General features: G+C 52.8%; 2 protein-coding genes and 1 pseudogene across 2 annotated transcripts; 2 read left to right on the top strand and 1 right to left on the bottom strand.

Annotated features, from left to right (window-relative positions):
* Window positions 1–8449: 8449 nt before the first annotated feature.
* Window positions 8450–12066, top strand: LOC136161443 (cytochrome b-c1 complex subunit 6, mitochondrial pseudogene; annotated as a pseudogene).
* Window positions 12067–13692: 1626 nt separating this feature from the next.
* BLOC1S3 (biogenesis of lysosomal organelles complex 1 subunit 3) lies at window positions 13693–16194 on the bottom strand. Its single transcript, XM_065926294.1, has 2 exons — window positions 16043–16194; window positions 13693–15571 (listed from the first exon to the last, which is right to left on the bottom strand). Exon 2 carries the CDS (start codon window positions 15561–15563, stop codon window positions 14961–14963), a length of 603 nt encoding a protein of 200 aa, XP_065782366.1. The 5' UTR covers window positions 15564–15571; window positions 16043–16194; the 3' UTR covers window positions 13693–14960.
* Window positions 16195–16490: 296 nt separating this feature from the next.
* Window positions 16491–26049, top strand: TRAPPC6A (trafficking protein particle complex subunit 6A). The gene is made up of 6 exons (XM_065926295.1): window positions 16491–16713; window positions 23771–23838; window positions 23998–24115; window positions 24617–24700; window positions 24854–24947; window positions 25787–26049. The coding sequence occupies exons 1-6, from the start codon at window positions 16630–16632 to the stop codon at window positions 25816–25818; spliced, it is 480 nt and encodes a 159-aa protein (XP_065782367.1). The 5' UTR covers window positions 16491–16629; the 3' UTR covers window positions 25819–26049.
* Window positions 26050–27367: the final 1318 nt, after the last annotated feature.

The raw sequence follows: 27367 nt of genomic DNA, 5'->3' as shown, positions 1-27367 counted from the left end.
TCACAGCATCTTCACCAGGAATAGAGGCCAGCTCAAAAAACCACGTTCTTTGCTCATCCATAAGAAACAGCTCCTCACTCATTAGAGTTTTTCCATGAGGTTGCAGTAATTCAGTTCATCTTCAGGCTCCACGTCTAATTCTAGTTCTCTAGCTATTTCCCCCCATCTATAGTTACTTCCTCCACTAAAGTCTTTTTTTTAAGATATGTTGAAGTGGACAATTTTTTAGTTTTTACTGAGTTTGTTTCAATATTCCTTCTATTTTATGTTTTTTTTTTTTTTTTTGGCCGAGAGGCACATTGGATCTTAGCTCACCAGGGATCAAACTGTACCTGCTGCGTTGGAAGGTGAATTCTAAACCACTGGGCTGCCAGGGACTCCCCTTCTAGCTTTTGATTTTAAGTGAGAGATACGTGACTCTTCCTTTCGTTTGAACACTCAGAGACCTCAACACGGTTGTAACTGGCCTAATTTCAATATTGCTGTGTCTTGGGGAACAGGGAGGCCCGAGGAGAGGGAGAGAGACGGAGGACAGGCTGGTTGGCGTAGCAGTCGGAACACACGCAACATTAATCAATTAAGCTCACTGTCTTATATACGGGTGCTATTTGTGGCACCCCCAAAACAATGACAATAGTCACGTCAAAGATCACTGAGGGGGACTTCCCTGATGGTCCCGTGGCTAAAACTCTGCACTCCCAATGCATAGGGCCTGGGTTCAATCCCTGGTCAGGAACTAGATCTCGTGCTAGAACTAAAGACCCTGCAAGCGGCAAGTAAAAAAAAAAAAAAAAAGCAGAAAGACCCCACTTGCAGCAACTAAGACCCAGTGCAGCCAAATAAGTGAACAAATGTTAAAAACATAAATAAAAAATAAATCATTCACTCAATTTGATATTTTAAAAAGATCAGTGAACACAGATCATGGCAAATATAGTATTTTAAAATATTTATTTTATTTATTATCTAGTTGGCTGTACTAGGTCTTAGAGCTTCTCTCTAGTTGAGGAACACAGGCTCTAGAGCCTGCAGGCTTCAGAAGTTATGGCGCATGGGCTCTCTAGTTGTGGCCCATGCAAATACAGTATTAATGAAAAAGTTATTTCGAAATATTGTGTGACCCAGAGACAGGAAGCAAGCAAATGCTGCTGGAAAGATGGAGCCAACAAACTTGCTCAACCTAGAGTTGCCACAAATCTTGCCACAAATTTGTAAAAGTGCAGTATCTGAGAAGTGCAGTAGAGTGAAGGGCAGTAAAACAGGTCTACCTATGTACGTGGAGAGTGTGGTCAGCAGGCCGCCACTGGCCAATGAGCCTTGTCATCCCTTCCAACCAGGAGATCCAGTGTATGTCAAGGTTTTAGAAGAAAGTGCATACTATCACCTGGCTGGAAAGGATCTCTCGAGCTGCTAATCACTGCTAATCACCTGCACTACCATCAGAATAAAAGAGATCCTGCTGAATTCACAGGAAACACGCCAAACCAGACCCAGGTCAGCTCTCCTAGGATTCTCGGAAGCCCATCCCTACAGATGATGACCGCCACCAGACGATTTCCAGAGCCAATAAACTGGTTCCTGAAGCAGACTGTGCCAAGAGGTAGACAGCACTTCCCAAGATCACGGATCTTAAAGAGACTTAAAAGACTGCCTGATGAAAGTTGTTGCAGGCAAGATCTACTGATGGATGCTAACACTGGGCAAAAGTTTGAGAAGAAATAGGGTATATGCATAATCTCAAAGTATCTCCCCCAAGATATCTGTCAATTACAGCGGGACAAACAGTAATCTCACAATGAAGAAACCCAGCAGACACCACGTTAATCAAGTAATCAAGGTTAATATCACCTGCATCAATATCACTTACCTTCAATATAAGGTGTTCGTGCTAAGTCGCTTCAGTCGTGTCTGACTCTTTGCCACCCTTATGGACTGTAGCCCACCAGGCTCCTCTGTCCATGGGATTCCTCAGGCAAGGATCCTGGAGTGGGTTGCCATTTCCTACTCCAGTGGATATTCCTGACCCAGGGATCAAACCCAAGTCCCTGCAGCTCCTGCATTGCAGGTGGATTCTTTACTGCTGAGCCCCCTGGGAAACCCCAGGATAAGGCACTGAGGTGCAAAATATCACTTCTGGAGTATTCCTGACAAAAGTGCATAGGGTTAATATAATCATGGGGGAAACGTCAGACAAGCCCAAACTGAGGGATGTTCTAGAAAATAACTGATTTGATCGATATTGTTTAAAAAAGCTGAGGTCACGTAAGATAGGGAGCTGTTACTGATAGGGGGACAGTCAGAAGAAAATGCAGTGTTTGATCCTGGATTGGCTTCTGGAACAAAGAGGACACTGACGAATAGGAAAACTGCTGAAATTCAAGCAAGACCTGTCACTGAGTTATTGGTATTAGTATTGTACTAACACGACTACTACTGGGCTTCCCTGGTGGCTCAGTTGGTAAAGAGTCTGCCTGCAATGCAGGAGACCTGGGTTCGATACCTGGGTTGGGAAGATCCCCTGGAGAAGGAAAAGGCTACCCACTCCAGTATCCTAGCCTGGAGAATTCCATGGACTGTATAGAGTCGGACACGACTATATACATGGACACTCATGGACAAAGAGTCGGACAGGACTGAGCAACTTTCACTCACTTCACTACTGCTACTATGGAAACCGGCCTGTTTCCATGAGATGGCAGGAGCGCCCCCTGTAGTCTGACTTTCAATCAAAAAGCCCTGAGCTAGAACGTGAATATGATGTCAGGATCTTTATCGGTTTTGGCAACCACGTTCCACAGAAAAACTTCAATGAATCCTTCCCTAGGGTTCACCAGTTAGAGTCTGACTCTGGCCTTGAGATTTGCTTTGACCAGTAGTGTGAGATGGAAGTGCCTCGTAACTTCCCCGGGCTGGCCTTATAACATCTATAGCATCTGCTTCCAAGGCACCTGGAAGTTTCTCTCTTGCAACCCAGGTGCCACCTGGGAGAGCCTGGACATCTAGAGGACTGAACACAGTGAATGACAGCCTTATCTGTAGGCTCAGCACCTGACGTATGTATAATAACCCCAGGAGATGGATAATGGTTTTATCCTAACTCAGTAGACATATCAGTTTGCTACGGCTGCCATAGCAAAATTCCACCAACTGCGTTGCTTAGACATGAGAAGTGTTTCTCACAATTCTGGAGAAATTCTCTCCCTGGCTTGCAAACCACCAGCTTCTCAACTTTTTGTCACAGAGTCTCTCCTCTGCACATGCCTGGGGTTTCTATTTGTCCAAATTTCCTCTCCTTTTTCTTTTTGGCCGCACTTCGCTGCATGCAGAACTTCTCTGGCCAGAAATCGAACCCTCACCCCCTGCAGTGGAGTCTTAACCACTGGACCACCAGGGAAATTCCAAATTTCCTATTCTTAGTGGATATCAGTTGGATTGGATTAGGACCCAGGCAATGGCCTCATTTAACCTACATGCCTCTTTAAAAGCTTTAAAAGCTCTATCTCCAAATACAGTCACATTCTGAGGTTCCGGGGATTACGGTTGCAGTCCATGAGTTTTGAGAATACACAAGCCAGTCCATAACAGCAATAAGGAAATGCACAGAGAAGTTAAGCAATTTTCCCGAAGTCACACAGCTGACAGGCAGCAAAGCTCAGACATGAACCCAGGCAGGCTGGCTCCAGGGGCCACGCTTTTATCTGCTAACCTCCACCAACTTGTGAATCAGGAAGTAACCTGGGGGACTTCCCTGGAGGTCCAGTGACTAAGGCTCCAGGCTTCCACTACAGGGGGCACCGGTTCACTCCTGGTCAGGTCACTGAAGACCCTGCATGCCATGTGGTGGGGCCAAAACCCCAAGTGAATTGGACTCAGCCAGCAGTCATTCTTCCCTTGGGCTAGAAGGGGTCTAGGACTTGGCCAAAGTTAGAGCGAGCAGAGATCTGGGGCCAGCTCAAATCCCATGAGGCCTTCCAACAAGGACAAGGCACTCAACTCCCCCCATTAAGATCCCCCTCTACTGCCAGAAGGCTGGTGCCCTTAACTGAGCTCCTCGACTCAAGGGGATATGGTAGGTCTTGATCCTTGGACTCTGTGAGAGTTGCCTTCCATGTCAAAAGGAATCTTTGAAACTGTGGTTAAATGATCTTGAGATGGGGGAGGGGGGGTTATCCTGATTATCCGAGGGCTCACAATGCAATCACAAGTATCCTTATAAGAAGGAGGCAAAGAGAGATTTGACAGAGAGCGAGGGCAATGGAATGACCTCAGCAGAGAGTGAGTGTGCATGCATGATCTGAGGATGTGTGGGCTTTAATATATATATATATATATATATATATATATATTTTTTTTTTTTTTTTTTTTTTTTGGACTGCGCCGGGTTTTACTGACCATGAAAAAGGAACGCAGTGAAAGTGTTAGTCGCTCAGTCCTATCTGACTCTTTGCCACCCTATGGACTGTAGCCCACCAGGCTCCTCAGTCCATGGAATTCTGCAGGTACGAATACTGGAGTGGGTAGCCATTCCCTTCTCCAGGGAATCTTCCTGACCCAGGGATCGAACCCAGGTCTCCCACATTGCAGGCAGATTCTTTACTGTCTGAGCCACCAAGGAAGCCCAAGGAATGCAGGCAGCCCCCTAAAGTTGGAAAAGGCAAGGAGATGGATTCTCCCCTAGAGCCTCCAGGAGAAATGCAGTCCTATTGACACCCTGGTTTCAGGACCTCTGACCCCCAACTGTAAGATAATACATTTATGTTGTCTTAAGCCACTAAATTTGTGGTAATTTGATACAGTGACAATAGGAAACCATTATTGTCTATACCTCCATCCCTTCAGGGGCTCAAGCCAGCAAGCTCAGACTTATCCTTGATTGACTCCTCTTCTTCATCACCCATAAACAGGTCTGTTGATCTCATTTCCTAGACAGTTCTTGACTCCATCCGCTTGTATCCAGACCCTCTGTCCTTGCAAGTTTGGAAGATGGTCCAAGCCACCATTTTACTTCACCTGGATCCTTACACCAACCTCCTGCTAGTAAAGCTCTCAGAAACAAAATCCTGATTGAAATTAAAAAGGTGTTTATTGAGGGTTTGTTAGGACTTCAGCCCAGGAGACACAGATTCAAGAAGCACTTGAACTATTTTCCTATCTTGTAATAACGGATAATGGAAAATAATCTTAAAAATAATATATGTGTACATGTGTAACTGATCACCTTGTTGTACACCTGAAACATTATTAAATCAACTATACTTCAATAAAATATATATATTTAGAAAAAACGAACAAAAAAGTGCATGCTTGCATGAAGTCGATTCAGTTGTGTCTGACTCTTTGCCACCCTATGGACCATAGCCCACCAGGCTCCTCGGCCCATGGGGCTCTCTAGGCAAGAATCCTGGAGTGGGTTGCCGTGTCCTCCTCCAGGGGATCTTCCCCACGACGGGATCAAACCCAAATCTCTTGCATCTCCTGCATTAGCAGTTGGATTCTTTACCACTAGTGCCACATGGGAAGCTCTAGATTACAAAACAGGGGAGGCTTGAAACGGCAAACACTGCAAAGTTACAGCCAGTTACATGAGTTGTTTCTCAAGAATTATAATTGGAGTTGGCAGGAAGCAACAGTACTTGTTAAGGAAGGATTGACTGGCATCTGAAATGCTTGCACAGCTACAAGGGGAGACCTTGAGAGGATAAGTTTGCAGGTGGCAGGTATTATTCTGACTACAGCTGGTGGTGTCCTTGGAGCTAGCACAGTTCAAAGCAAGTTCAAGTTCGAAGTGGTGCAGAGAGGTGTTTGAGACCAGATCCTCAATGGCTGATTGACTCCGTTTTTGTACACCTGAACTTGGATCACTCCACTCTTTTTTAAAAATTTGTGAATTTTTCCACGCCACGTGGCATGCCAGATCTTAGGTCCCTGACCAAAGATCAAACCCATGCCCCCTGAAGTGGAAGTACAAAGTCTGAACCACTGGACCACCAAGGAAGTCTAGTATCACTCCATTATTATTTCCATTTGTCATCACTCCTGACTGGGCTTACCATCCCCACTCTTGCTTCCCTCTGCTTTTCATCTCGTAGCTGATACAATCATTTCAAAGTGCAAATCTGACTGTGTAACTTACATGCCTAAATTCTTGCCATGATCCTCCATTGTTTTCAGGAGAAAGCAACCCAGTTCTCAAGGGGGTCCCCAGTCTGGTCTGGCCCCGGGGGCTACTCTTCCTTGCGGTGATGGGCTTCTCATTTCGGTGGCTTCCCTCTGTTGCAGAGTACAAGCTCTAGGATGCATGGACTTGAGTAGTTGCAGCACTCAGGCTCAGCAGTTGTGGCGCAGGGGCTTAGCTGCTTTGCGGCATGTGGGATCTTCCCGGGTCAGGGATGGAACTCACGTCCCCTGCATTGCGAGGGGGATTGTTAACCACTGGACCACCAGGGAAGCCCGAATAACCCTGTCTTAACCATCCAGTTCAAGGGCAAAATGTCATCAACTTAGATGAAACCTGCCAACTGGTGACACCCTTCTCTTTGCCCACAGAAGCAACTGGGGAATCTTTTACTGTTCCCACTTTCCTTTAAATGTATAGGGCATGTACTTACAAACCCAGGAACCCATACCAGTCATTTGCTTGTTATTTAACTTTAGATGAAGGATGACCTCCTGAACGCATTCCTTTGGAGTTTGCCTCCGTCTTCTGATGTTCTGTGTGCTTAGATGCCCATTTGTGCCCAACTCTTTGCGACCCCGTGGACTGTACCCCGCCAGGCTCCTCTGTCCATGGGATTCTCCAGGCAAGAACACTGGAGTGGACTGCCATGCCCCCTCCTCCAGGGGATCTTCCCAACCCAGGGATCAAACCCAGGTCTCCCGCATTGCAGGTGGATTCTTTACCAACTGAACCACCAGGGAAGCCCGATGTTCTGTTGGAGGGATCTTTAGTTAATTCATTTTCACTGCTGCATAGTATTCTTTATCAATATACCAAAACATGTATCTTTGTTCGCCTGTTGATGGGCGTTTACCAGTGTTTCTATGAACACAGAACATGAGCTGGGATGTGGGGTGGGTACATCATCAGCTATTGGTTGTCTCCCCAGGCAGTCATGTCAATGTCCATTTCTTACCCGAAGCTTGTAAAACTTCCGTTGCTTCACTTCCACACTTAACAATCGGTATTGTTAAGACGTTTAAAATGCTGCCAACCTGATGGGCGTGAAATGCTGTCATGCTGTGGTTTTAATTTCATTTCCCGCCATTTAAAACTACCCTGAGTGCCATTTTTCACCTATCAGATTGGCAAACATACAACCCGGTGCTGACGCTGTGTTTGCCACTGGAAGGAAATGAGCACTCCCGAGGGGATGGCGGTGGGGGCTGTGTGTGTGTGTAAATTGACCCAGTTCAAGGCAGGGTGTCGGCCAACTCTGATAGGAAGCTTACATTTCTTTTTTCTCTTAAAAAAAATTTAACAGCAAATGAGAGAAAAACTGTATTGGCACCGTAATGGATTTATACGAATTCAAAGTTCTATAGCAAGGATGGGGTGTCATGAGAAGAGAGCAGCGACTGGCTGCTGCAAGATCACCTCACAGGTACTATTTGCTTTGGGGAGTTCACCATGACCCAGCCCAGGGCTGTCAATCTTATAGGTCTACGGCCTGATGTTGGTCATGTCCCATGATCCATCCAAATTCAGGAGGTGAAATGTCACTGATTACATTATAAGACAAAAAAACCACCACTTCCTGGTGCAGGACATCAGAAGAAGCAGGGTAGTGTCGTCAATAATCTTCATTGTCTTCACTGAATGAACTATTTTATGAATACATCAAGGAAACGGAGTCACTCTGTAATCCCCCGAAGACCGGCTTGGGGTCTGAGAAGTACACTGTATGGCATCTCTGGAGAAGGTGGGGGTGACTTCAGCCTGTGATGCTGGAGGATGTTTGGAAGGAGAGGAATTCGACCTCCACTAGGGGGCTCTTTCTGGATAATCCTACTGTGGAGCTAGGAGGCAGCGTTGTTTTGGAGGCTGTTTCCTGCCTGCTTCCAGGTGATCTCCCAGAAGTAGAAGGCTGGTTCCCCATAAGGATTAGAGGACCCAGGTGTGAGATCCCTCCTATGGGTCCTGGTGAGGCAGAGAGACCTGAGATGGTGGCAGGTCCCCTCTAAAATGTTTTAAATTTTATCTCCTGGCTGTGTCGCAAGGCATGTGGGATCTTAGTTCCCAGACCAGGGATTGAACCCATCCATGACCCCTGCATTGACCATACAGAGCCCTAACCACTGGACCACCAGGGAAGTCCTGGAAGCTAACATTTCTGTATCTTCACTTTTCTGTTTTAGGTGAGGGGTAGAGCAATAGTGTACATTCATTCTTTCAGTCCTGTTTTCAGAATGGACTGACCACACCCCATCCAGGACAAATATTCTCATATTTTCCCACCACCTCCACCCCTAGGATGAATCCCCGGATTGTTTCCAGAACAGAGGAGCTGTGGCTGCCTCATTTGCAATTAGGAAAGGCTATCAAGGATCTGGCTGCTGCTTAGGCAGACTTTCTTTCAATTGACTTATTTTTGCCTTCCCGGTAGCTGTTTCAAACAATTCCTGCAGTTTGAGGGAATTCTGCTGCTTAAATTGCTTGGTTCTCAGCTGTCGGTCTTTTCTAGATTATTTTTCTCAGGACTGCTAAGATCTTTCCACTCATCTGTGTGCTTTTCATCTTTCCAAGAACATGTGGCATCATCCCCCATGCTTTCTAGATCTGTAGGATTTTGCCCTCGAAAAGTCCCTTTTAGAGAGAACTAGAACCCGTGATGCCAGAGTGGATAGAAAGAAATATAAGCAATGTGTGCCAACAACCGTGCTCCTTGGTATTTATCCAAAGGAGCTGAAATGTGTATCAACACAAAAAACTGCACACAAACGAGGGGCTTTAAATTCATAACGGCTACAATTTAGAGGCAGCCAAGATGTCCTAGAGCAGGTGCATGGATAAGTAAATTGTGGTACCTCCAGATAATGGGATATTATTCAGTGCTAAAAAGAAATTAACTAGGCTGTTGCTGCTTGTGTTGAGTTCAGAAACACAGCTGGACATGAGGCTAAAGGATGAACAAAGGATGCTGATCAGGTCTGGAGATCCTGAGGAGGAGGAGGAAGGGGAGGAGGAATTAGTGGATCCCCTAACAGTGAGAGAGCAATGCAAGCAGCTGGAGAAATGTGTAAAGGTTCAGGAGCAGCTAGAACTCTGTGATGAGCATGTATCCTCCAGGTCACAGAAACAGTACTGCACAGAGGAGCTCTTCGACTTCTGGCATACAAGGGACCCCTGTGTGGCCCACAGACGATTTTGATGGCTTGAAGTAAGTGTGCAGATTCATTCACCCCAGCCTTCATCACCTGGGCATGGGGTTATTTCCTATGGTCCCGAACATGCCATTTATCTGTGTAACTAAGTTCATGTGAACCTCAAGGATTTCAGCTTAGGCAAGTAGCTTCTGTGTAATTATCAGTGATTGTATCTTAATAAAGTCCAGTGATCAGCCAAAAAAAAAAAAAAAAATGAAATGAACTATCCAGTCATGAAAAGACATGGAGGAAACTTAAATGCATATTACTAAGCAAAAGAAGCCTATCTGAACAGGCTACATACTGTAAGATTCCAATTATACGATATTCCAGAAAAGGCAAAACTGTGGAGACATGAAAAAGATCAGTTGTTGCCAAGGGGCTGGGGGAAGGGAAGGAGGAAGATACAGAACACACATGATTTTTAGGGCAGGGAAACTATAAACTATTTCATATAGACATTCTACTGGTAGATATATACCATTTATACATTTGTCCAAATCTATAGGACAAGGAATTGGCAACCCATTCCAGTATTCTTGCCTGGAGAAGTCCATGGACAGAGGAGCCTGCAGGCTATGGTCCATAAGGCTCGCAGAGTCAAGACTCAACTAAGTATGCACAACAGAATGTATAACAAGTATGAATTCTAAAATGTAGACTTTGGGTGGTAATGATGTTGATGTAGGTTCGACTGTAACAAATGTACCACTCAGGTGTGGAATATTGATAGTGGGGGAGGATGTGAGGGGCAGGGTTGGGGGCATATGGGAATTCTCTGTACTTTCTACTCAATTTTGTTGTGAACAACTCTAAACATAAAACCAATTTTAAGATGTGTGTATGGGGATTATGTAGTTTTGTTTTGAATTATTTGCATTATTGAATTAGTATTTGGTTACATAGTTTTGTAGTTTTGCTTGCCTTGTTTTTGTTTTAGGTCTATGCATTCAGAGGGCCTGGGAGTAGCAATACTTCACTAGCAGTGAGCACACCCAGCACCCACATCTTGGCTTCTAAACACCATTTCCCACTAAAAGGAATCAGGGACCCATGCACAGATGGCTAATTCCAAGGCTGACGCACAGAAAAATACAAGATGTGCCTAGATCATCTTGTGCTGGACAGCAAGAAAGCATTCATACAATGATGGAGAAATGTCACAGGACACAGAAGCCAGCTCGAAAAGAGATCCTACTGGCCAAACTGGACACAAAGCCATGAGAGGAATATGTTATAACCCATTAAATAAAATAGGGATCTGGAACATCCCTGATGTGACCTCACCCTCCCCTGAGGGTCTTCGTGGCTGCTGCTGTTGTCCCAGGCAATCATTTATTCAAGGCAAGGTGAAAGGGAGGGACCAAAACAGTCAAAGCCTCTTCCACAATCCACTCCCCTATCTACCTGTAGTGATTTCAAAATAGATCCACAAAGGTGGACACTATCATTCATCAAAGGTCCATGTCTCCTTCCCCTCCACTCCTGCCTTTGAATCTTGGCTGGACTTACTGACTAGCTCGTAACTATTAGAACGTTCCTGAGTGCTTCTACTTTGTCCATTGAAATGTATTTGGGGACTTCTCTGGCAGTCCATGGTTAAAACTCCGTGCTTTGGGGACATGGGTTTGATCCCTGGTTGGGAACCAAGATCCCACATGCTGCATGGTATGAAGTTTTAAGTAAAGTTTTAAGTAAAAAAACTGAAATATATTTGGAGCTGAGCTGCTATGTAAGGAATCTGATGACTTAGGGGCTGCCATGTTAGGAGGAAGCTTGAGCCATATGAGGAGGCCGCTTATAGACACTTCAGCCAGCGAGTCTAATCTTTGAGTAAGTGTAGTCCAGGCACCTGAGTGAAATCACGTGGGACTCTCTGTGCCAACCCACTTGCCAGCTGAACACCTCAGTGACCTCAGTCATTACTCCAAGGAACGAAAGAATTTTCCAGTTGGGCCTTGCTGGAATTCCTGACCCACAGAATCTGGGGCATAATAAAACAGTTGTTTCCAGCCACTAAGTTTTTGGTCATTTATTACAAAGAAATAAGTACCAGTATACTATGCCAGAACCAGAATTCTCTTTGTCCCTGAAGACTTCTCAACATTTTTCTTTTCCTCTGATCCTGATTTGTTCTTTCTTCCAGTTTCTCCAAGGCTGAAGTTGGGGAAAGGAACCAGCAGCCCACACTAGTTCATTACTTTATCATCAGGTATGCCTGGCATTTTTCAATTGTGAGCTTGTTTGGTCTGTATTAATCTGCTGTAATTCCGCATAAGGCCAGTTGAGGGTGTACCCCCAGGCTGTGGCCTACTTTCAGTTCATTCCTGGTTTCCTGGACTGCTCTACAAGGGTAAACCCAAACCCGAATCAGGCTTGAAGAAAGGCCTGTAGTTACGAATTTCCCGAGGAAACAGTTCCTTTATGCACAGCCCAAGCCAAAATGGACAAGTTTTCTAAGTGTGCCTCAATAGTATCACTCAGGGTTTTTTTCCTACCACATTCTTTCATTGAAGATGTAGTTCTTCAAGGGACTAAGTTTTATGCAGGGGCCTCTGCTTGTCTCCAAACCGCCTGGTCCAAAGTCCAACAGCTGTTAAAATCCAAGATTTTATATGATCCTGCAATCTCACTCCTGGGCATAAATCCAGACAAAACTATAATTCAAAAAGACCCAAGCACCCCAATGTTCACAGGAGCACTATTTACAACAACCAAGATGTGAAAACAATGTAAATGCCCACTGACAGGGGAATGGATAAAGAAGATGTGATACATGCCTACAACAGAATATTACTCAGCCATGACAAAGAATGAAAGGCCGTTTGCAGCAAACTGGACGGACCTAAAATGATCATACTAAGTGAAGGAAGTCACACAGAAAAATAAATACTATATGATATCACTTACATGTAGAATATAAAACAGGATACCAATGAACTTATTTACAAAACAGAGCAGACTCAAAGACATAGAGAACAGACTTGTAGCTGCCAAGAGGGTGGGGGAGCGAAGGATTGGGAGTTTGGGGTCAGCAGATGCAAACTATTATATATAAACAACAAGGTCCTGCTGCATAGTGCAGGGAACCATACTCAATATTCTGTTATATACCATAATGGAAATGAACTTGAAAAAAAACATATATAGACTCAATGGACATGAGTTTGAGTAAACTTCGGGAAATAGTGAAAGGCAGGGAAGCCCAGCGTGCTGCATGCAGTCCATGGGGTCACATGACTGAGCGACTGAACAACAAAAATAACTGAATCACTTTGCTGCACAGCAGAAATTATCACAACGCTGTAAATCAACTGCACTTCTATAAATTATTTAAAAAAAAAACCCAAGGATTTGAATATCTGGTATTGGCAAATACTGTCAGGACAACCGTGGTTTGAAGCCCCCTCTGCGATTTGGGTACAGACTTCCCATGCTCTGAGCTCAGTTGCACCTTTAAAAAAGGACGTTTGATTTCAAAACCAGTATTTCTGGGTATTTTTCAGAGGCAGCCAGACTGCAGAGGCACCAGACTGCAGAGGCACCAGACTGAGGCTCCTTCACACAACACATTTACCAGATGGCATCATTCTCTGCTTGCTGGCTGTTCAATAAAGACCAACGATTTTTACTTGGTTTAAAAGCCCAGGTTTGTCTGGCCCCTGCTAGCACAGCACTCACCACCCCCATCTCCTCTAGTCTCCCCATTCCAGGTAGAGACTAGAAGGTACCACCCTCTTCTGTTATTAAATAGGCTGTGCCCTCTTCTGATTCAGGGCCTTTGCATATGCTGCTCCTGCTGCTCACAACACTTTTTCACCCGACATGTTTCATCTTTTTACACCTTCAGGGTTTGGCTCAAATTCACTCATCAGTTCCTCACGGAAGCCATCTGACCATCCTCCAAACAAAGTCTGACAGATTTCAGTTACACTCTCACAAAACTCCTGCATTTCTTTAGGGTACTAACCACAATGCCAGAAAAATTACAGTCAAAGTTAAACTACAATTATTAAAACTATCCACTTATACAATAACATTTTCATGTCTGTCTTCCCTGGTAGATTGTCAGCTCTGAGAGGGCCCAGCCTGGGTGGGGCATCCCCAGTGACTGGCTCAGGACAGGAGCTCAGTAAATGTGTGGTGAATGAACAAAATACAAGTAAGTTCAGAACCAGCGTGAAAAAACTTGGGGCCCCAATTTCCTAGTTATAGGTCTACTTTCAATCGGCCAGGTGGGAAGGATCCCTTTCTTGGGACTCAATTGCAGCAGAATCGCCAACCGACCAGCCCCCAGCTTAGATGAGGAGATAAGAGGAACTGATCATATCAGTGAATGTCTTGAGTTTTAATGAGCTTGCCACACAACGCTCTTCCTCAGCACTTCTTCACCCCGGGAGCTCAGATCTCAGCTCAGGTTGGGATAAGAGAGTGGGGGAGGGAAATACAAGTGAATGGGACTGAGGGGCAGGGGCTGGGAGAGGAGGGAGCAGTGAGGAGGAGGAGACAGGAGCTAACCCAGAAATCCAAGCCGTTTAGCATCCATAGCCTCCAAGGAACATAGTGAACAAACTACACTGTGGTCCTTATCTGCAAAGTGGTGTCATATTGCACATAAAGTTCCAGGGCGACTCGGTACTGGGCCCTCAGTGCCTGCTGGGGGCACTCTCAGTCTGGTGAGTCAGGTCGAGGTCTGGAGCTCATACCTGGAGCTTGGGCAGAAGGCATAATCTCGGCCTGGGGGTGGGAAGGATACACCAATTTGGGCCTGGAGGAGACATCACCTTGGGCCTGGACAGCTGGGAGGGGGACCTCCTTGGGTCAGGAGGGAGCCTCATCTTGGACCTGATGAAGAAAATCATAGGGGATCCCTGGAGTCCAGACGTAAGCAGGTAGTTTAAACAGAATGGGAGAAGCAGAAAGAAGCAGAACCAAAACTAAGGGTACAGCTGGACCCAGGAAACAAGATGAGGCCAAGAGGGTAGGGCTAAGCCCAAGGAGAAGGAGCCAAGAGGTGGCAGAGCAAGGACCAGAAGGCGGAGACAGAATGAAGGCCAAGCCTGGGGAGCAGAAAAAGGGTCCAGATTAGAGAGACAAAATTCCAGAAGCGGGACAAGGAGGCGAGACAGAGCCGAGGGAGTAAATGGAGTAAAGAAAGATATCAGGGAATCGACATTCAACCAGATTCTGGGGCTACCGTGGCGAGGAAGCAGGTCCAGCCCCTGTGAACATAAACCAAATTGAGGAAAGCAGAGAAAGGAAAGATGAGGCTTCATGAGCTCTTAAGAGGGAGATAGATCAAAGGGAAGCTATGGGTACCCAGGAGCTGGAGTCAAGTTTCAGACACAACCTCTGAACCAGGAAGCAAAGGCCAAGCCCAGGGGGAGGAACCAGATGCTATGGTCCAGCAGGGCTACACACACACACACATACATACATACATACGCACACACACACATACACAGCATTATCCAAGGGCGAGGTTATCCCTGAGGGTGACAGCAAGATGGGTGGGTGGCTAAACAGAGCAGAGAGCCAGGTCAAGAGGCCGCAAGGCCTACCCCCAGGGCACAGTCAGTGGAGACAGTGCGTGATGGCTAGGCTCTCGGTCCCGGGTCTTGTTCAGGCTCGGTCCCCGGCACACCGCGGATGTCGGGCAGCAGGCGGCAGCTGGCCACGATGTCCAGACGCTCCGCCAGTGCGCAGAGGTCCCCCCTCGCCAGACGCACGCTGTGGGCTGCAGCTAATCCCGCTGCCTGGGCAGCCGCCAGCCTACCGGCCAGGGCGGCCACATCACGGCCCGCGCGGCGGTACACGCCGCTCACCGCGGCCGCTACGTCGTGGTCCAGCCGCGCCTGGCTCTCAGCCAGCCGGAGCTGCAGCAGCGAGCGCGCGGGGGCGGGCGCCGGGGCCTCCTCCTCCGCCCAGGCCTCCCCGGCCGTCTCCCGCTGCACCACGAGCGGAGGCAGGTCCCGCGGCGCGGCCTTCGGCTCCGGCTCCGGGTCTGAGTCGGTCTCCGCGGCCTCCCCAGCCACTCTCAGTCCCGTGGGGCGGCCGCGTGTTGGGCCCGAGGGGCCCAGGTACAGCTCCTCCTCCTCCGACGAGGACGCAGAGAGATCCGAGTCCGACTCGGCCGCTTCCCCCTGAACCAAAGTCTCAGGCCTCCGCAGCGGCCTCCGCCGACGACTCTGAGACTCCATGGCGCGAGCTAGGGAGAAGACGCGGGAAAGGATGATGTGAGAGGCGGGCGCCCTACCGTGGTTAAAAACCGCAGTTTCTGGATCCTCACCTCTTCCACTATCTTAACAATTTGGGGTCACTGCCTGCCTGGGCCTCAGTTTCTGCAAACTGAGCCCATCATCCCTAATGATGGTAGGAACTACTGGACTCTGCCTCTTCAGTGTACTGATGGGAAAACTGAGGACCACCAGCTCGATCAAGACTCTTGAGACACGAGGTCCCGGAATCCTAAACTAAACTCTTCCCGATTTTGCTTCCTAGCAGAGGCCACACCCTCCGCACTGTCCTCTTAGCCTGTGACGGATTTGGAAGCACACGAGTTTCTGAGCCGCTCGGGAACCAGGGCCTCCATCACAGAAACGGTAACAGTCCAACTGGACTCGGGGGAGGATGCACGAGGGGCGGGGTGGGGGGGGAGCATTATCACCGAAGACCGTACCGGGTCACCAGAGCTCCGAGCCTGCGGGATCCTCTACCTATCCGTAGTGCGGCGTCTTTGCCGAGGAGCGCGGCAGCCCCAACCAATAGGGGAGAAAGTTGGGCGGGTGTTGGCGGCCTATTACCTGGGCCGCCCGACTACCAACCAGGAAGTAAGCCCTCCGGACTAGACGTTGGGGCGTCTGTAAAGAGACACGTGAATAAGGGCACGGCCAATAGGAAAAGCGGTTGGGCTGGCGCTTCCGGGTTGTGCTGCGAGAAGAGTGGACAAATAGAGAGTCTAAAAGACGAGCTGTCACGTGTAACCAGCGACTCGACCAATGGAAACGCTCGCGAACCCGGAAACGGTGAAGAAACAGCTGGAAGGGCGGAGGTGCTTGTCACGTGCGGCCAATACAGACAAAGCAGGCCCTCCCGGGTTCACGCGCGCACCTCGAGAGCCCAGGAACGGAAGGCGGGGCTAGCCTGAAACACCAATGGAAGCAGGGATGGGCGGGCCGCACTTAAGAAGCAGGAGGCGGGGCTTGCCCAACTGGGCCAATGAGAACACGAGACGCTGAGCGGTTGTTAGGCGACTGAGACCCGCGCATGGCGGACCCGGCACTGTTCGAGTTTCTCCACACCGAGATGGTAGCGGAACTGTGGGCTCAAGATCCAGACCCCGGCCCCGGGGTGAGCGCCGGGTCCTGGTGGGGAGGAGCCACGGGCCGCGGCTGGAAAGCCAGTCGAGGCCCCCGGGAGGCACGGAGGGCGCGGCAGCGGTCCGGGCCGAATACCCGCCCGCCCTTGATCGCGGAGAGACCTCCACTGCCGGCTTCCGCCTCTGCAAAGCCGGGTCCGGACAGGGCCGCCCTCGCGGGTTACTCCTAAAACTCTGCGAGACAACTCGGGGACAAGCTCCTAGCTCAAAACCTGACACAGAGTAAGAGGGTAGTAATTACGATTGCTTGGTATATATTGAGGACTTACTGCCCGGGTTAAATTCCGCCTGTGCCACTCACCCTGTGTATGAAAGCCAGTGATTCGATCTGCGTGCCTCAGTTTACTCCCTTGTAAAATGGGATCATAACAGCACCTGAGGCTCGGTGAGACATTCATTCAACAAACTTACTGAGCACTTACTGTTTCCCAGGCACTTGCTTCTTGTCCTCACAAAGCTTAACCTTTTAGTAGGAAATTTACACAAACAATGAGCTTCCCAGGTGACTCAGTGGTAAGAATCCGCCTGCCAATGCAGGAGACGTGAGCAGGATCACTGGATTGGGAAGATCCCCTGGAGGAGGAAATGGCAACCCACTCCAGTATTCTTGCAAGGAAAATATCACGGACAGAGGAGCCTATTGGATTGGGGTCACAAAGAGTTTAACACAACAGAGCAGGGCACCCAGGCAAACAATGAAAATAGCAATAAATGTGCCACCTGCTAGTGAGAAGTCCTATAAAGAAAACTTAAGTAGAATCAGGGAGAGAAAAGGGATGGAGTGGTGGCTGGTGACTGGTAGAGGAAGGCCTTTCTGAGGAAAAGAAGGGAAAAAGCAAGCCCTGGGGATAAGTAGCGGGAAGAACATTCCAGGCAAGAGGAGGCCTTGGAGCGTGCTTGGAATTTTGAAAGTTGGTCCTTATGAAAAATGCTCAGACTTTAAAGTACTTAGTGCCATGTCTAACACATCATAAGCCCTCAAAACATGGAACTCTATTCTAAAATCTGGTACTAAGAAGAATGTTTAGAGAGAAAGTAGATGCTTAATAAGTGGGTACTATGCCCACTTCTTTCATTATTATTGTATCATCATCATCAATATGCAAGACATTTTTATTGATCTGTGTTTCCTTCCCAATCCAGGAGCCCTAACAAGGCTGTTGCTTGTTATCATCCCAACATAGATTCAACAAACTCTTAACTATTAAAACATGCAAGGTGCCAGGCGTTGCTGTAGGGGCTAGAGATTACTCAGCAAACTGTGCAAAACTCTTGCCTTCTGGAGCTTACGTTGTAGTGGGGGAAACAGATGAATCAGATAAATGCATCTATATTGTACCTTGGGGAGATGCTATGAGAATGATGACACTTGGGAGAGGGAAAGTGCACTTGCCTGTGTGTCAGGGAGAGGGCTGCAGTGTCCCAGAGCCCCATCCATCCTGGCATTCAAACAAGGAACCCAGGGGTCTCCAATAACCACCTTTACTCCCTCACCTCCAGCCATCAGTCAGGCCCAGTCTGTTCTACTGTCTAAATACAGTTCCCATCTGTCCCCTCCCTGTTGCAGTGTGGCTTCCCTCCTCTCTACTCCATACCATCCCCCTTCTTCATCTTCCAGCTTATTTTACCTGCCACGTCGATACTACGTTGACACCTATTAACCCTTCAGTTCAAATGTCCCTTCCTCAGGGAAGCTCTCAGTGGAAGTGGGGGTATCTTTGTTCTGTTTGCACATTCCCCCTCCCCACACCACCGTAAAAATCTGAATTATGATCCTTTAATTACTGCTGTCTCCTCTGCCAGGCTTCGTGCTGTGTGGTGTGGGGAGGGACCAGGTCTGCGTTGATCACCATATAGTAGGTCCTCAGAATGGATGTATATACTTTTTAATTTATTATTTGGTTTTGGCTGTGCTGTGTCTTCGTTGGTGCACTTGGGGTTTGTCCAGTTGCAGGGAGCAGGGGCTACTCTAGTTGTGGTGCTTCTCACTGGCGTGGCTTCTCTTGTGGGGCACGGGCTCTGGGGTGTGCAGGCTTCAGTGTTTGTGGCACATGGGCTCAGTAGATGTGGGGCATGGGCTTAGTTGCCGCACGGCGTGTGAAACCTTCCAGGACCAGGGATGGAACCCATGTCCCCTACACTGACAGACAGATTCTTTAGCACTGGACCACCAGGGAAATCCTAGTGCAGGTCTGTTGAAAAAGTGAGCGCAGCCCCTGTGCTGTGGAGGGCGAGGGTAGGGACTGGGGTTCCCTTAGTATTGTGGCCAACAGTAACACCCACCAGGTGCCTGCAGGGGCCTCACCTTCCTGATTTCATTTGATCCACCTAACAACCCACGGAGGTCAGCATGATCCTGCCCGCTTTGTAGACGAGGAACAGAGGCTTTGATGGATGGAGTCTTTGCTGTCAAGTGGCAGAGTCAGGAATGTAACTGGGCCTCCCACTTCCAAAACCTGTGCTATAAACTCACCTGTCTCAGCATCTTCCCTGACACTCTTGGGAGGATTTTGATGTGGCTGAGCAAGTGTGGGGGACCCGCGGTTACTCAGCTTTGCTCAGCATAGGGTTTTCAGAGCACGAGTGTGCCCACGACCTCTGGCAATGGCTCTCTGCACGGCTGCCTCTGCGGCCCCAATGCTGGCGTCCCCGCACCAGGGATTCCGGCAGAGCTGGGCTGGGAGGTGGCCTGGACATTGGCCCTCAGAGCTCCTGGGTGGTTCCCGTATGCAGCCAGAGTGACGACTGTCATCTCCCCACATACCTTCAAGCTGGCAAACTCCGTTTCTCAGAGGCATGTCGTGGGCAGCTGCCTGGTTTTCCTGCAGTCTTTTCTCTTTTGCTCCTGGCCCCTCCCCTCTCTGCTCCTTCTTTTTGGTCCAGCAAGTGTCCTGTCTGCCTCTTGGGATGCTTCTCATGGCTCCAGCACAGTGCTTTATCTGATTTCGTCCTCAGAACAGCCCTCCAGGGTTGACGTCATTACCCCATTTTACAGGAGAGGGGCCTGAAGCACCAGACAGGAAGGGCTTTTCCGGGATCAGAGGCAAAATCAGGACTCGGGCATCCGGGTCAGAGCTTGTCTGTGGCAGCAGCCTCACCAGCCCCAGAGCCCTTTGAGGAAGGTGACGGTGGCTGGTTCATCTCTGCCCCCACCGCCAGGCGCCCAGGAGCCACAGTCATTGTTTAGGGCTTTTTGATCTCCACGTCCTGCCTGGTTATTTGTAGCTGTTGAATGGATTCTCCTGGAGGGTTATGGCTTGAGTGGAAGGCTGGCTGGAGGAACAGGAAGGTCAAAGGGCCTTTGTTATCTGAGCAGGAAAAGTTCCGGGAGGAAGAGGCAGGGGAGGAGGAGGAAGAGGAGGCAGCTGTGGTTTGTCCATCTCAGGAGCTTTGACGATAAGGGGAACCTGTGGGCAAAGGAGTTAAGTCAGCGTGGGAATGAGCTGTCCTCTGGAGGCCCGGGAACAGCCCTGCGGGCCAGGCCCTTGTCCACCTAAAGCCCAGTGAGCGCTCAGCCAGTCCCTTCTCTCAGGAGGGCCTGGGCGGGGCGGGGTGGTGGAGCAGCCATCAGATACAGTCCTTGTCCCCAGGTCAGAGCCTGGGAAACCACCTGGTTCCTGAAAGAGTGGATGGCATTGGGGCGTGGTGCCTCTGAGGCTGCAGAGCCAGCAGTGGGGCCTCTGTGAGCGAACTGGGGGGCCGTAGAAGGTTTAACCTGAGGTCGCCGGGCTCAGATTTACTTCTTCGGAGGCCCTCCCTGGCCACCTGGATGAGAAGGGATGGAGATTGGGCGGGGGAGGAGCCCAGAGCACAGGGGAGGGGCAGAGAGACGGGGACGGGGGGACCGGGTGAGCTCTTGGAGTGTCAGCGGAGAAGGTGGGGTCTGCAGTTGTGTGGAGACTGCCTGGGGGGATGATGGGGGAGAAGACCAGCGACAGGTCGCTCTCCATACTTTCTTTTTTTAAAGAAAAAAAAATTATTTCTTTGGCCACACCGAGCCTTAGTTGCAGCACGCCAGATCTTCAGTCTTTTAGTTGCTGCACACGGGATCCTTAATTGCGGCATGTGGGATCTAGTTCCCTGACCAGGGATCGAACCGGGCCCCCTGCACTGGGAGCTCGGAGTCTTAGCCATGGGACCACCAGAGAAGTCCCCCTGCTGTACTTCTTTTGCATCTTCTGGGGCCATTCACACTGGGGAAGTCAGAAGTCATCCCTTCTCCCTGTGCTTGAGGCAGGATCTGGACTGCCCCGCCCTGGGCCAGCATAGAGTGGCCCCACCGGTGGGGGCTGAACCTCACAGATAACTGAGGGGCCCGGCACGCAGCGCCCCCACCCAGCAGTCCAGGATGGCTCTGGGGAGGCAGTGTGGTTTACTTGTTTGGCGTTGCTCCTGCTCGGAGCTCTGGCCCTTTTCAGCCTGGACGCCTGAATCCGCCTTTAGCCAAGCGCGACTGAGCACGTTTTCCGCTTTCATTGTTTCTTCTCCCCTTGTTGTTCCATCTGTGGCGCTCAGAGGAATTGTAGACTTTCGGGGTCTCTTTCCATGTGTCAGCTTTTCTTTTCTTTTTTTCCCCTTAACAATCTGTGAGGTTTTAGCGACTTTGCAGAGTTCTTTCTTTTTCGGCTCCCTCGCAAAGAAATTTCTTCTGGCCACCACGTTCATTTCCACAAACGTTCCCTTGTTGGCTCGTCCCTTCCTCTGAGCGCCCATGCTGCTCATGGATGCCCTTGGTGCCCATGCTAAATAAGCCTTCTCTGAGGGGGTCCCCCTGCCCCACCTCTCCCATCATCTCAGTTCCTCTCCGTGGGCTCTGGTTGCAGCAGGTGTGGGGAGCCCAGAAACGCTCTGGCTCTGGCCCGGGCTCCAGAGGCTCAGGACAAGATGGGAGAGGCCCCTCGCCCTCCCGCTGGAGCAGTGATGACCCCCTAGTGTTGGGGGAGCTTTTGCAGGGCCTGGGGTGGGCCAGCCCTGCTGCCCTCCCCTCCCCCAAAACCCAGCCCCTGTCACACTTCCTCCCCACCCCACTCCCCACTGCCTCTCCTCACCCCTGCTGGCTTTACGCCCCCTCTCGCTCCCACCCCCTGTCTCTGCAGCGCAGCAGATATTTACCTGGCCTCTTTCGAGGGCTGGGACCGTGGGGCCAGCAGCAGCAGCAGCTGTGTTGCAATCTGCCGGTCACCCACCCCTGGAGATTGGGCCCCGCGCCTTAAGCCTGTCACCAGCTTGTCATCCCCACTAGGCATGGTGTGCAAGCTCCTGGAGGGGAGCTAGGAAGTGACGGCGGGATGAATGGGGAGTCCTGGGAACACAGGCGCGCTTGGTCAGCGCGTAGCCCCGTCAGGCCCCCTCCGGGAGCTCCCCGGAGCGGGGAGGTGATGCAAGAGCAGCAGAGGCCTGGCGAGGGCCGGGTGGGGAGCCAGGTGCTGAGGTACGTCCGCCCACAGGACAGAGCCCCTCCTTCGTGGGCTCTTCCTTCCCTTTCGCCATCAGCTCATCAGCAGGCTGACAGGTGCAGAGGCTGCAAATGACGACAGCACCGCATCCTGAGCCCGACTCAGGGCGCTGGGCTTGCACTTATCCACTCCATTAATCCTCACGAGGGCCTCGTTTTACATGGGAGGAAACTGAGGCACAGGGCAGCTGGCTACTGCCCCAGGCCCACAGCTGGGAAGGATCCAGACCCTGGACCCAGTCACCAGGCATGTGTTCCCCTCTCTGCCCCTCACAGCTGAGCTCAGACGTCGAACAGCTTAGTCACCGAGTCAGCCTGCCCCCCCCACCAAGGCCAGCCTTGCCGTGTCGGAGGACACCAGAGAGCACACGTCAGAGTCACGGGCAGGAAGCTGTGTCCTTCCCCAGGCCCGGTTCCCACAGGAGGAAGGCGGAATGGCGGGCCAGGGTCTGGGTATCGCGTGGCCCAGCAGAGGAGGGGGCCATCACGCGGGGCATCTCTGCTCCACATCACCCCCCCCCCAATCCTGGCACCTCCCCTCGGCCAGCCTCAGCCCTTGTCACTTCCCTGGGGCACGGACAGCTGCGAGTGTTGCCCTGATCGCCTGCCCGTCAGCCACCTGCATGCAGGAGCCGGACCTGCTCGGGTCCAAAGGTGCCTCTGGGAGGTCTGACCTAACCCCTCTGCGCCCGGGTCTCCAAAATGTGAAACACAGCCTACCTTAAGGGGCTGTTAAACGAGGTGGTCTGCCCAAGGCATCTGGCCGAGCGTAGGCCCGGGTCCCGAGTCCTCACTTTGCTCGTCCAGCATGTTTCTTGCGCCCCGGTGTGTGCCCGGCCCCCCTAACGCCGTCCTGGCGTTTCTGATGCCCTGAGTCAGGGCCACTCAGCTCTCTCTGGGTCACACAGGTCGGCTGTCCTTCAGCCACGCCGTCCGCGCTCCAGGGCACGTGGACAGACACCAAGTGTGGCCTCCTGCCGTTCCATCCCCACGCCTCAGCCCCCCACCGCAGGACCCTGGCCTGGCCCCCTGGAAGGCCACTCGGCCACCACTGCTGAGCACGCAAACCCCTGCCTCCCCTGAGCCCCGGGGGGTCCCTCCCAGGAGTCTCGGCTCATAGTTAAGGCCCCATGATCACAGTTGACTTTTCAGCCGCCTGCTGGCCGGGCCGGGGCCCACCCCTCATGGCCCCTTCACTGCAGCCCCCTTGCTTGCCACATGAGCCCCAGGCTAAGTCACCTTGAGTTTCTGGAGTGACGGGGGTGCTACCCCACACGGTGTTCTAAGGATAGACGCTGAAAAGTACACACAGGAAGTGATGGGAGTTGCCAGGAGAGACAACAGGGGTGAGGCTGAGCCTGGGCAAGACCCCCATTTTTCCTGGAGTGAGGGCGAGTGGGGCCTGAGGGCCCGTGCGGTCTGTGGAGCCAGCCTGCCACTCAGGAAGCTCTCTATCTGGGGTCTTAGCTCCCTGCACTAGCAGGGATGCACAAGCCCCCCTCAGCTGCCCCACCGGCTGGCTCCCGGCTGGAGGTGACCAAGGGCCCCTGAGCCTCCCTTCCCTGGCCTTCTAGGGACAGAAGACCAGCCTGTTGGTCCTGGAGGGCATGGGCTTCCGCGTGGGCCAGGCCCTGGGCGAGAGGTGAGAGGCGGGCAGGCCCCGAAGTGGGGTCCCTTCCTGGGCAAACGGGCGGGGAGGGTGCCTCCCTGCACACAGGATGCCAGGCCGCTCTCCTCCCTCTTCCTCACCCTGGGGCTCCCCCAGCCCGGCCCCCATGGTGTCTGCCGCTGCCCCCCGCAGGCTGCCCCGGGAGATGCTAGCCTTCAGGGAAGAGCTGGACGTCCTCAAGTTCCTGTGCAAAGACCTGTGGGTGGCCGTGTTCCACAAGCAAATGGACAGCCTCCGCACCAACCACCAGGTGCGTGCCCCCCGGCCAGACAACGGGCAGAGGCCGGAGCCCCCGAGACCCAGGGAGGGGACCCCGGCTCAGGGCAGTCGCAGCAGGCCCAGCCCCCCTCGGGGCCTCCCCACAAGCCCCACCCAGGACAGGCCCCTTGCAGCTGGCCGCCTTGCCTCGGCCTGACGCTGCTTGTCTGCACCCAGGCCTCGTTCCCATTAGGCGCCCACGCTGGGCCCGGCTGGTGGCCTGATGCCCTGGCCTGCACCTTCTCCCCACTGGGCACCCTGGAAGTCGTGCAGCAGAGGATCGGGGGGTGGGGGACACCAGGCCCTGATCGGAAGGCCCACGGGTCCTCGTACAGCCCCGAAGGACGGCCCGAAACGACCACAGCCGTTTTGAGGGAAGGGTCCTTCCAGACCTCAGGGTGGTGGCGCCGGGCCCTTGCCTCCCCTCGGCGACCCCCCCCCCACAAAGGTACAGGCACCAGCCCGGCTCCCTCGGACCCTCCTCTGCCCCCAGGGGACCTACGTCCTGCAAGACAACAGCTTCCCCCTCCTCGTCCGGATGGCCTCGGGTCTGCAGTACCTGGAGGAAGCGCCCAAGGTACTGGGCGGGACTCTGGCCCGAGGCAGGCCTCTTCACAAGCCCAGGACCCCGGGAGAGGGAGGCGGACCCCCCTGCCCTCGCGAACCCTCAAGCCCGGGGTGTTGGCCTCCCCCTGCCCTGCCCACGGTGACCCGTGTCCCCCGCCCCCAGTTCCTGGCCTTCACCTGCGGCCTCCTGCGTGGCACCCTCAGCACCCTGGGCGTCAAGAGCCTGGTCACCGCCTCCGTGGCAGCCCTGCCCGCCTGTGAGTTGAGGTGGGGGGAGGTTCCCATCCCTCGAGTGTGCCAGGGGGTGCCCCCCGCCCCCCCGCTCCCGGGGGCCACGGAGGTGGGGCCGGGCCGCCCAGCCCCTCTGCAGATGGGAATCTGTGGCCCAGAGAGCTGAAGTCACGGGCCCAGGCCACACAGCAGGTGCAGCCCATCCATGGCCCTGCCCCAATGTCTTCCTAGACTGCCTCCCCGGGGCATGCCAGCCTGGAGGAGAGAGCCCATGACAAGGACCTGGGCTAGTGGTTTCCAACACTCTTCCCAGCGCGAGAACCCAGGTGGACACAATTGAAGTCACCTGGGTGGGGGGTGATGGCGTGCTGGGCTGAGGGGCTCCAAAGGCAGCCAGTGTGAGGGGGTGTCCTCCTGATGCCGGGGCCCCGCTGGCCCACAGTGCCCCCCATCGGACAAGCCGAGGCCCCACCCTTACCTGGGGGCCAGCCCTCCATGCCCCCTTCCCTCGGGTGTCTTCCCCTCTACCCATCCCCGGGGCCACGCGTCACGGGGGACTGGGGCCCGAGCTGGCAGGATCCGAGCCACACGTGCACTGAAAACTGGGCCAGGCCCCTCCCCCACAACCTACATGCCTGACCTGCTGCTTGACCTTCGTGCCCCCAGCCACCCACACAGCCCTGGGGCGCAGGCCAGGGGTGGGGCTGGGGCACCATCATCTCAGGCCAGCGAGGAAACGAGGTCCAGCCAGGGCCACCGGGGCTGAGGGTGCAGGGCCCGGGTGAATGGCTCGGAGCGGCTGGGGTTCCTCCTCTCTCTCCACTCCGGCCCCAGCCTTGAGCTCAAGCCAGCCCTTCTCTTCCAGGTAAGTTCCAGGTGGTGATCCAGAAACCTTGAGGAGCCCCAGGTCCCACTCCCAGACGAGCCTCACGGCACCCTGGCCCAGAGACCCCCCGCTGCTGCCTGTGCTGGGGGCTGGTTCTGGGGAGACTGGGGTCCCCGCACTGCAGGTGTCACAGATGCCCAACAGATGGGTGTCAGAGGGAAGTGGGGGTGTCCCGGGGGCCAGTGTGGGGGGTCCCCATCACACACGTCCCTCCACAGGGCAGGCGCTCAATAAAGGTTCTGTAGGTGGAACCAGACTCAGCGTGGAAAGTGGGGGGGTCACTCTAGAGGGCTGGGGGCAGGGGCAAAGCGACTGTGTGTGTCACGGGCCCTGTGCACAAGCACCCTGTGTGGCTTCCCCCCCCCCCCCCCCCGTCCCCTCTGCCGCAGCCTCAGCCCTGGGGCTGGCCGCCTCCTGCCCCGCACACCTGGCGGCGAGGGTGGCCCCCGGGATGGGCAGCCTTGCCAGCGTGGGCAAGTCTGGGGCCGCTGTCTGCTCAGCAGGGCCCAAAGAATGAACCTCTCCCTGGGAGCGGGGCCAGGGGCCCCTGGAGTTGCTGTCAGCTGTGGGCTGGCCTGGGGGGCTGCCAGAAACAACGATGGATGAGTGGGTGGGCCAGACACCCTCAGCTCCCCCAACACACACACACACACACACACACACACACACACACACACACACTCTCTAACACATGCTTCACGTGCCTGGCGGATGCAAGTCATACCCAGAACAATGGCCCCGCTGACTAGTCTCGGCAGTTCAGCCTCCGTGCCCACACCCCACCCCCTGCCACCACCTCCCCTGTTTACATTCATAGCATCTGGGGGCATCACCCGTCTGGACTCTGCCGGGCTCTGCCACTCGCTGCCTGAGGTGGGTAAGTACCGTGGCCTTGGAGCTGTAACCTAAGGCTGGGATCAACCCGAACGGGGGGAGGAGGGGTCCCCTTGCCTAAGACCCCCCCCCCCAGGGGCTGGGGCTCCTCTGCCTCCATAGCGCCTGGTGCAGACACCACATGCAGCCCCTTCCCCAGCACACACAGCCGAGCCCTGCAGTCCCTGGGCTGCCTCCGAGCCTTAGCATAGGCCTTTCCTGCCTGGCCGCCTCCCCAAACGCCTACTCCAGCAGCCTGCAGCCTCCACCGCTCCTCTGCCCACCACATCCCCTGGAGCGGCTGCTCACTCGCGCTTCCCTGTGGGTCGCTGGCTGGAGGCTGGCACTGTGAGATGAGTCCCAAATGAATCTCGGTCACTCAGCTAAACTCTGCAGGCAGGCAGGTGGTGGTGGGGGAGTGGGGGAATAGCCTGGGGCCATCCCTGACCTCAGGATGCCCAGGGGCGGTCCAGGAGGGGCCCCCACAGACTCACCCACCCCTGATTCAGACACGCCAGCCTGGCCTGCTTGATCGGGATGGGGGTAGAGTCCTGAGCTGGCGAGGACGAGAAGGAAGAAGCTGCTGGGAGGCCTGGCGAAAAGGGAAGGAGGCATAGCTGGGCTGCAGGGGGTGGCGTCTGGTCACCGGGCGCCTTGCGGGGCCTGTCGGTGTCCTTCTCTCTGGTC

The sequence above is a fragment of the Muntiacus reevesi genome, chromosome 2 (genome assembly GCF_963930625.1).
Source record: "Muntiacus reevesi chromosome 2, mMunRee1.1, whole genome shotgun sequence".
NCBI lineage: Eukaryota > Metazoa > Chordata > Mammalia > Artiodactyla > Cervidae > Muntiacus > Muntiacus reevesi.
This window is presented reverse-complemented; position numbering and strand designations above follow the sequence as displayed.